A 10,182-nucleotide genomic window follows, 5' to 3' on the forward strand; every position below is an offset into this window, starting at 1 on the left:
TTTGGGTATACTAATAAGCAAATAGACTAGTAGAAAAAAGAAAAGGAAGGAAAAGGCACTTTTGCTGGGGAAAGAGGTACTTGGTTGGAGAGAGAAGAAAGAGGGTCACATATGTCCAGAAGCCAGCCTGAGGGGCTGCTGCAGTGGGAGGACCAATTGGAACCACGGACCTCCTTGGGAATGAGGGGAATCCCAAATTGGGTTCTGTGTCAAGGGGTGGGCACCCTTCACACCTAGAAAATGCTCCATATATATCTGTGGAAGGCAGGAAGGGAGGGGGAGGGAAGAAAGGAAGGGATGAAGGGAAATTGATTTTAAATGGAGAACCGGAGTCACTTCTGGTGCAATCCAGAACATTCTAACAGCCGACTTTACTCCAAGACAGAATTAGAAGCTCACAAGAATGCACCTGGCTGTCTATTGGTTTAATGATATAAATTCAATTGTATCTCTCTAGATCTTAGTTGCAAACATCTGTAAAACAGGAACAAAAGCTGAGGATGGGAATGTTTGTAAACAGTAGGGGCAGGGTCCATCACTATAAATAAGTTACTCTTCAGGACGCTGCATTTACTATTAGGATTTAAGAGATGACACATAGGTAAAAACCACACCTCAGAGTTTCTATCACTGCACATCAGCAAAAGAGCATGAAGCCAATATGGTGGCACCTGCACCCTCCATTTTGACTTTTTGACCTTTGGTGGCATGTGGGTGAATGGAGCTGACTGGAGTTTTAAAGCAAAAGAAAAGCAAAAGGAACCCACAGGAAGGTGTGGCTCTGGTGTGTGCATTGGAGGGACGTTCTGCTGAGTCTACTGTGAGCCAGGAGTGGGAAGGCCAATGCCTGATCTCCATATGCTAAACCTTCATCAAGTCTTTTCCACAAGGAATTCTGTTCCCCCGCTGGCCATATCATGTTCGAAGTGTGACTGACAGGGCAGTGGTCTTAGAGCTCAGAGACAGATGAGGGCAGGGGTTAGAGTACACTCTGAGGGGCTAACCCAGGACCTAAGCACCCAAGAGCCTGTGTGCAGACTAAACCTGACCACCAGGCTGCTCAGTTGGCAGCACTGAGAAATATCAGCGGCCTGGGCTTGGGTCTGACTATGCAAGATGCATGGAAGAGCAGTGCTTTTGAGACTTTCAGGAAACTCCAGCCTGGAGGTTTGCTCAGCTTTGCAAACTGCTTCCAGCCAAGTCAAAGTGTAGGATCCAGACATAAAACCCCTCACTGCAGAGCAGGCCTGGCTTTGGTGGGGTCTGTTTGCTTCTCTCCTGCGGTCCCCCTTGGGCATGGCAGCTGCAGCCCTTCCACTTGTCAGCAGGAGGGTGTTGGACGAGGATTTTGATGAGCAGCCAAAAGGAACTGCTCCTCACTCCACGAGGCCCCGCCGCTGGACACAGACATAATGCAGTTTTTTTTCCTAGCAGCCAGCTGCTCTGAAACCTCCTTGACCCTGTGTCCTTCCTCCTTTCCTCTCTCCATCTTATTTTAGCTTTTGGGTAAGAGCAATGACAAGAGAAAGATGCCTGTGGGTTTGTGGTGACAGTTCCTGACTGGTTCAGTATTCTTCTGGGCCACAAGAATTCCTGAAAGCCTTTGTGCTTCTTTGATAACCTCCTAGTTAAGTAAGAACCCTCAAATCTGCCTGAAGGCTATTGACAGAAGGCACTTCGGTCAATTAATCTAATTGAAATTTCCCTGGGCTACCTGGCTGGACCCAGCCACTGTGGGCGCTCCCTAAGATAAACAGAGCCTCCTCCTCCATGGCTCGCCTGTCTCGTCTTCTCCACCCTTGACATGACCCCAGATTCATTCTCCTCCTTCTGGCCAATGATCTTCCAAAGCACAGACCTCTCTCTCCTGCTTAAATCTCACTGTTTTTTTGGGTAAAGTTCATGCTCCTAATGTGGCGTATAAGGCCCTGCATCCTCTGGCCCCTTCTCGCCTGTGCCTTATACTCACATTGTCTCTAAGCCCCAATGTCTTCCAGTTTCTACAATGTTAACTCTTCCTTGACCACCTCCCCCACTCCCTGTGTCTAGGGTAGGATATGAGACTCCCTTGTCCAGCACCCCGGTGCACCCATAGCCACCTGTACAGTTCTTCCCAGTGCTGATCTCACCTGCTCTTTCACTTGTCTGTATTCCCTACTTGCGTAAACCCCTGCAGGGCAGGGGCTGGGTCTTTCTTATTTTCTGCTGTTTGTCCAGCACTTAACATAGTAGATGGGGCATATTATAGTAAGTGCCCGATAATATTTGTTAAATAAACGATCAAAGCTGCTAGTATTTGTATTTCTTTTATCGTAAATCAAAGGAAATAATAACTTAACATTATCTAAAGTGTGTTCATTCCCAGAGCTCTCAAATTTAAGGGTTTATTTCTCACTCATGACACATACCCACCAATGGTTAGCTGCAGCTCTAGTCTGAGATCCGGGCTGCGGGAACAGAGGGAAGGAGAAAAGGGCATGGTGAACTACTCTCTGGCTCTGAAAGCGTCTGCCCAGAAGTGATTCTTTTCTCTTCTGCTCATGTTTTATTGGCTATAGGAAGTCACACAAGCTCATCTGAGCCAGCCGACAGGTTGGAGGCAATCTTCCTGTGGGGAGGGTACCTGTGACCAGTAGTGCAGTCTGCCACAGTCATCATGACATAGCTATGAGGTAGATACAATGACTCCCATTTTGCAGACAATGAAACGAAGTGTCAGAGACATGAAGACTTTCACCAACATGCAGGCAGGTGGTAAGTAGCAATGAGAAGCACTGTGAGAGTGAAGCCCACGTGTAGACAGATGGTCGTGTGGGGCTTGAGGCTCTGTCTACCATTTTGTTCCACAACAGGGGACCGAAGACCCATGTGATCATTTTGAACATCTGTTTTAAAGTTATACCGTGCTTTGTTTTTAATCTCTTGGCAGGGAGGCTTCACACAGATTAAGTGCAACACAGACATTTTTGTTGGCGGAGTCCCCGATTATGATGATGTGAAGAAGAATTCAGGTGTCCTGAAGCCTTTCAGCGGGAGCATCCAGAAGGTGCAGGCATCTCTTCCTCGTGTTTACTGGGCCACCCAGCCCGTGGACAATGAAAGTGAGGGTTGCGATCCGTGTCATCTGCTGCACCCAAGAATGACACTTTGAGAAAGTTTTCACATTTTTAAGATTTTAGATTTGAATGCCCGCAGCATGGCTTTCCAACCTCACTTTCTTATAACATCTGCTCCTGGGTCTGTGCCCAGCAGACATTCCATGAATGCTACTTGGTGATGATGAATTTTTACAGCAAATCTACCAAACTATATTAGGACTGCTGAGGGAGTGAAATGGCATCAGGTGTCTGCAGATACTTCCACAGTAGGGAAGGAAGTGGATGGAGGTGAATAGCAACCTTGGCTCCGCGCTTCTCTTTGGCGGTACTTTGCAGTTTGCTCAACATTAGAGCCAGTGCTCATCCCCACCCCCACAGTTTAGCAGTTGGTGTTCATTGATCATGTAACCAAGCTCTTAAGAACATCAAGAGTTTTTCCCTAGAAGGTTCAGGAAAAAAAAAAATTCAGTAAAAGATACTGACTCCCCTGCTTCCCTGCTCTCTGTCTTTTTTTTTTTTTAAGACCGAATCTCACTCTGTCGCCCAGGCTGGAATGCAGTGGCGTGATCTCAGCTCACTGCAACCTCTACCTCCTGGGTTCAGGAGATTCTCCTGCCTCAGCCTCCCGAATAGCTGGGATTATAGGCGCCTGCCACCACGTCTGGCTAATTTTTGTATTTTTAGCAGAGACAGGGTTTCACCATGTTGGCCAGGCTGGTCTCAAACTCCTGACCTTGTGATCTGCCCACCTTGGCCTCCCAAAGTGCTGGGATTACAGGCGTGAGCCACTGCTTCTGGCCTGCTCTCTGTCTTTTATTCCTTCTCATGGGGCTGCCCATGATCTCTGTGGTTATGAAGACACGCTCTGTCTGCAACAGACCTGCTTGACCCCCCAGCCCAGGTGGGCAGAACCACTGAACACTGGGAGAACAAGGATCTAAAGAAAAGCATGTTTAGTTCCTGGACATTAGCTTCATCCTGTTTTCCTTTCGTGGCCAATGGTGGCTAAAGGGTCCTGATGGAGCATGAGGGAGGCTAAGGTGAAGGAGGAATGATGAAAGAGTCCCTCCTCTCACTGAAAAGGACCCCTGGGGCTGTGGCCATCATATCTCCCATCGCAGTGTCAGGCCCAGTCAACATTTGCTGACAGTCATGTGTCTCCCTTTGTCACTGAACTTTGAGGTGTGTGACACCTTAGTTCAGACCATTCTCCCCCATGAGTGGGAGTGGCCATGCTTAACCAGGTGTTTCAAATTCTCACCTGGGAAACAAGCTGGGATGCCAAGACAGTATCCATCCTCTGCCCGCTCTTCTCAGGCTGTGCCCTCCCCTTCACCCGGTACACACAACCCTCTCCCTATCTCCTGCTAGAAGAACCACCCTCTCCTGCCTGATTCACGGGCTTGGCCGTGTGCTGTAGTGAACAGTGCTGTTCTTGGCTTGTCTCAGCACATATTATGCAGGCTCTTGGTCCTTCACTTGCAGCATGAAAGGAAGAGATTGTAGAAGGATCCTGCCTACTTTCTAGCAGCTTCTCAGATTCAGGACTGGGGAAAAGTTTTCTCTCAACCCTCCCAGTGCTCTCCAAGGGCCAGGCAAGCCTTTGGAAGCTTAGATTCATGGCAGGAAGTGCCATTGCTAACCTCTTATAACCCTGGGCAGTGGGGGTTCCCCTGGGAGGCGTTCTTTCTGTCTCCAAGTTCTGCAAAGCCAGCAATAGTTCAAAGTAAATCCATATTCTGAATCAAGGGCTGGTAATGTTGGATCCATTTATTGGGGGCTGGGGTACCAGGTAGCCCTTCCTCATAATTTATCAGTTTCATTAGAGTCACATTGCAGGGTAGAAGGTGCAAGGGAGCTCTTGAGCACCAGTAAATCCATGCACAGTGGGGTAAAGAATGTGACCTGTGTTTCACTTTTGTTTCTTACGTGGGGAAGGGAATGCGCAGAGGGAGGGGATTCAGGAACGTCAGGGAAGGAGGATGGCAGGAGTGAGTGGGACAGTCGGGGAGGTCCAGCTCATGGAATTTTAGGAGACTTCTTGAGAACATTAGTCGGAAACATACAGGAGTACACTAGGAAGTGTCTCTGGATTCCACAGCCACCGGGACCCAGGGTACCCTGTTTGACCTCCGCCTCCGTAACACTGTGTTTTGTACTCTCCCCGCTCTCCTTTATATACCAGTGTCTCCCAACCTGGGCTGCATCTTCTGAGGTGACTCTCAAAAACTTTTCAAAGTTACTGACAACTTGGTCTCACCTTCAGAGATTCTGGTTCAATGGGAATGGGCGGGTCTGGGCATTAGTATTTCTTAAGAGCCCCCCAAGTGGGGGGGTTAGTATTTCTTAAGGCATTAGTATTTCTTGAGAGCCCCCCTAATGTGCAACTGGGTTGAAATCCGAACTTTGTAGTTCTTGGGACTTCTTTACAACCTAATCGAGTGGCCAGTCTTCTGGAACCAGAGGAGCGCTTCACTCCGCAGATTCTCCCAAGTGGATCAACTTCAGATCACTTCAGCTCCTGCATAGATGCCAAGACTATAAAAGTAGAACCTGGGCTGGGCACAGTGGTTCGTGCTTGTAATGCCAGCACTTTGGGAGGCTGAGGCGGGCGGATCACCTGAGGTCAGGAGTTCGAGACCAGCCTGACCAATATGGTGAAACCCCATCTCTACTAAAAACACAAAAATTAGCCAGGCGTGGTGGCAGGTGCCTCTAATTCCAGCTACTTGGGAGGTTGAGGCAGAAGAATTTCTTGAACCCAGGAGGCAGAAGTTGCAGGGAGCCAAGACTGTGCTACTGTGCTCTAGCCTGGGCAACAGAGCAAGACTCCATCTCAGCAAAAAGAAAAAGTAGAAACTGGACTTCAAAACTTTTTTGTTTAATCTCCCTATGTGTAGCTCAGGTTAATGTGCTGAGGGAAGCTTTAGAAGACTACAAAGATGTTTCTCAATTCCTGAATTTCTTTACGTTTTTCTCTCCCAAGATCATCCTGAACGACCGAACCATCCACGTGAAGCATGACTTCACCTCCGGGGTGAATGTGGAGAATGCGGCCCACCCCTGCGTGAGGGCCCCTTGTGCCCATGGGGGCAGCTGCCGGCCCAGGAAGGAGGGCTATGACTGTGACTGCCCCTTGGGCTTTGAGGGGCTTCACTGCCAGAAAGGTACACTCAGGGGTCTGAGGCACAGCTCCCTGGAGGGAGTGGAGGGAATGGACAGTCCACTGGGGGACCACAACTCTTAATGGGAGAGTTGTAACAGTGGTACAGCCATACTGGTTATTTTGATCAATTATTTCAATACCTTATTGGATGATTATTTATAAACTACCATAATTCCTTAATAAGAATTAAATGCTGAAACACTTCTGCTAACAGTGGGTAAATAGGTTTCCCACCCTCTGCCCTGGCTCCTTCCTTGAGAATCGCTTCATGGTCTAGCAACCTAAGAGTTAACTCACAACAGAGTAGGAGTTTCCAGGAGTTTTGCACCTGAGCCACTCCTGGAGCCTGTCCTGATAGATGAATGTCTGTGCTTTGTAGACTGATAAATGTTTTGACCCCTGTCTGTGAGTGCTATATAAGAGAAACCTTGCCCAAATATGCAAAAACACAAATTATACATTAGTTGCTCCAAACTAAAGTATGCATAGCCTTCTGTATAGTGCTATTTTCTAAGCTATCAAATTGCTGTACCTCAGTTTTCTCAACTGTAAAATGGGAATAATAATAGCAGTGTTATTGTGTGTCTAACACAGAAGGTTATGGTGTTGACTAAATGAGACAATGTATCCAGAGCATTTAGAAGAGGGCCTGGTAAGTACTCAAGCAACCAACCAATACTGGTCATTATTATTCATGGTGAGAAAAATAAAATCCATTAGCAGGTGCTGTGGGCTACTCAGTTTCCATCTTGCCCTAGACTGAAAGCCAGGGCAGGTCATAGACCATGAGACCCTGCTGGACTTGCTTTTTGTACCTGCTTATGGGAAATGGAGGACATGGCCCTGGTATCTAGACTACGCTTCCCACATATATCCATCATGTTGGGCCTTCATTTTTCAGTCTCAATGTGGCCTCACCTGCCCAAGAACTTAAAAAAAAAACAAAAACCTGGAGGAAATAAAGCAATGAGCCTCTGAAGGAACGTGCACTGTCTGTTCTATTTCCAGGTTCTTGATTTTTATCAGAATTAGGGCTTAGAGGAAAACTATAAATTACAGGTAGTTATGTTGGTATATGGAATGGTAGGAGAAGTCATTCTACAGCAGTCTTGGAAAATATGAAAGATGCCAATTTGCCAATTGGAAGACTTAGTAGTATTTCTTACATTTAAATGAATTTTGAAATCTACATGGCAAATCATGAAATATATTTTTAACAAGGAAGAGTAATTGATTCATTTGTGAATTACCCTGATTATAATCCTAACAAGCAAATTGCTGTTTAGCTAATAGGTTGTACTTGCAGAGATTTAGCTGAAGAGTGGCTCATTCATTCAGAAAATTGGGTTTGGATTTCACACATCAGTGTTTGAATTTCCTAAGTCTCCAATTTTACCACAGGAGCCTCGAGTTCGTACCTGCCTTATATCTAACATTAATGATCAATATATAAATCCCAGACTTAGATGAACATTTAGCATTGGAAATGAAAGGGAGAAAGAAAGGATAATGTGTGACCTTGTTAGCCCTCATTTCCTGCTGCAGAACATCAGCCATAACAGAGATAAAGTGCTCACATTTATAGCTTTGTAACTATAGGTTCAGGTTCAGTGAGAAGCAAATCTTACCAGAAGGTTGGGGTAGATCCCAGTGAGCACCTGGATCTGGCAAGATCAGTGAGAATGGATGATAGCAGAGGGAACTGCAGGACACTCTTCCTGCAAAGCAGTCTAGATCCAGGATTGGAATCCAGATGAGCCAGTAGCCACCCTCCATGTTGAATCAGTATCTGATTGTGTTTTGAAATCAAGATACTGCTTCTGGGAAGATGGCATCCTTTGCAAATCCTAAGAAGGTTCATATATCAGAGGTATGGCCCCTATCCCATAATTTCCTCTCCCATCATAATGACTGGAGAGGATTAATGGGGCTCTGCAACAATTTTTCCAGGCTCCAGCAGGTACCAATTGTGGGCAGTTGCCATGCCAACTGCTATAATATTGGGGAAAGCATTTAGTCCCATTGTAAAGATTGGAAAGAAAAGGAAAAGAAATGGGCAATTATGTTGTTCCATAGAGATGCAAGAGAATACATAGAAAGTTTGGGGAAATCCTTGGTTTGAAAGACCAAGAATGGTGAGAAGCCATCTTTGGTTGTCAGAAAGAATCCTGTCTCATTCAGCAAGGTGATTTTTAGCCTCATATATTTCAAAGTTGGAGTTTTTTTCTGCCTCATAATCAAACCATGCTTTAAAAGCAAGAACCTGTTCCCAGTATCCCTACAGAAGTTAAACCAGTCCTTTTACATGGAGCAAAATGGTATAGAAATAACCAGCATCAGGCCTCATCCAGTCCATACCAAAGGGCCTTTCTCCATGAGGAATTTCATTTTCTGGATCGTCAGTGAGTCTGGGTCTTTTCAGCTGCATCAGATAGTGTGGCAAGTGAGTTCCACAAGGGCCGTAGTTGGACACTTGTTCCCACCTCTTGGTAACCCAGGAGAGCAGGGGCCAGAAACTCAGACAAATCCTGGAGCAGTTCCAGGCACTTAGGCTACATGGTGGTTTCAGGGTCCCCACTTTTCCCTGTGAGGCTGGAGGCAGGAACAGGAGAGTGTGACCCAGACTGAGGGGTGCACCAAACTCCCACTAAGCATCTGAGAGGCTCTTGGGATACCACAGGCTTCCTGTAGCAGTGGCCACTGCAGAAACTCAAACCTGTCTGTCCCACCTTCAAGACCCACCAGGACAGGAGAAGCTAGAGGTTCTTCTTACTCCCAGCCATGACTTCAGGTGCCAAGAAAAAACATAAGGTTTGACCTTGGGGGTCCTCTCGCCTTCCAATTGGTGGGTTTGACTTTCAAGCATCTTCCCCACCCTAAACCTCAGCACCCCATGCATTACTCCAATGCCTAGGCCCCCTTTTTTCTCAACAAGGCCTTCCCCATCAAAAATTACTTCCATATTTAGAGATTTCGTTCCTTTTTTCTTTACTTGCATCCAAGTGGACCCATCTTGTGTCCCAGTTCCTCAGAGCTTGTGTATCTAAGTAAGTTACTAAAATGTTCTAGAAGAATTTCACAAAGCACAGGTAAAAAACTAAGTTCTGAGGAATATTAATCGCTGCTTTGTACACACACACACACACACACACACACGCATTCACGTACACAAAATGGGAGGAGGCTTCTATGGTGAAATACATTTGGATAATACTGAGTAAACAGACAATTCTCTCTCTTCTGCAGAATTTCTCAGAGCCTTTGCTGTGCTCTGAGTGTCTAAGAGGTGAATGCAGGGCACAGATGTTTTCTCTGGGTTCTCTCAGTCAATAGTGGACAAGTCACCTGGGAAACTAAGCTTTGGCCCTTCCCTTCCCTGTTACTAGAAGAGCTTCAATTCAGACTGTGTAGGATCCCACAGGCCACTAGATGGCGGTGTTTCTCTATAGCAGGTGGCCCCGCACAAGAAAGCCAACAGCTGTTGAGACAAAGCTAGGCTTAGCGCATGTACTCATCAGGGGCGCACAGTCCTTAAGTATCCAATGCTGCCTGATCAATACTGACCTACCACACATGCAACACTTAGGGCATTTATGTTGGGTTTAGTTGAGTAACATCATGTTCCAGGGTCTGATTTGGGTGATTTTTTTGTTTTTGGTCCCAGTGTATATATAAAAAAAAGCTTCTGCAACTATAAGAAAACTCCGTATATAAACCACAAATTAATAAAACACATAAATCATGCATACTAAAGGGAATTTCTCTTTAATGTAATTTAATATATTAAATTTTATATCATTTAATGTATTGAAAATTAATATACTAAATTTTATATTTAATATTAATATATTAATATCTGATTTTAAATACTAAATTTATTAACAATATGTTAATATTTAATACTAAACATAAAATTTT

General features: G+C 45.7%; 1 protein-coding gene across 2 annotated transcripts in view; it reads left to right on the forward strand.

Annotated features, from left to right (window-relative positions):
* EGFLAM (EGF-like, fibronectin type III and laminin G domains) overlaps positions 1-10,182 on the forward strand; it is a 61,916-nt gene that overhangs the window by 28,754 nt on the left and 22,980 nt on the right. For both annotated transcript variants that reach the window (XM_011966071.1, XM_011966077.1), the window contains 2 exons: positions 2,930-3,046; positions 6,085-6,265. In XM_011966071.1, the coding sequence (XP_011821461.1) occupies positions 2,930-3,046; positions 6,085-6,265 (298 nt within the window). The remainder of the gene's footprint in view (positions 1-2,929; positions 3,047-6,084; positions 6,266-10,182) is intronic.

The sequence above is a fragment of the Mandrillus leucophaeus genome, unplaced genomic scaffold (genome assembly GCF_000951045.1).
Source record: "Mandrillus leucophaeus isolate KB7577 unplaced genomic scaffold, Mleu.le_1.0 Scaffold119, whole genome shotgun sequence".
Lineage (NCBI taxonomy): Eukaryota > Metazoa > Chordata > Mammalia > Primates > Cercopithecidae > Mandrillus > Mandrillus leucophaeus.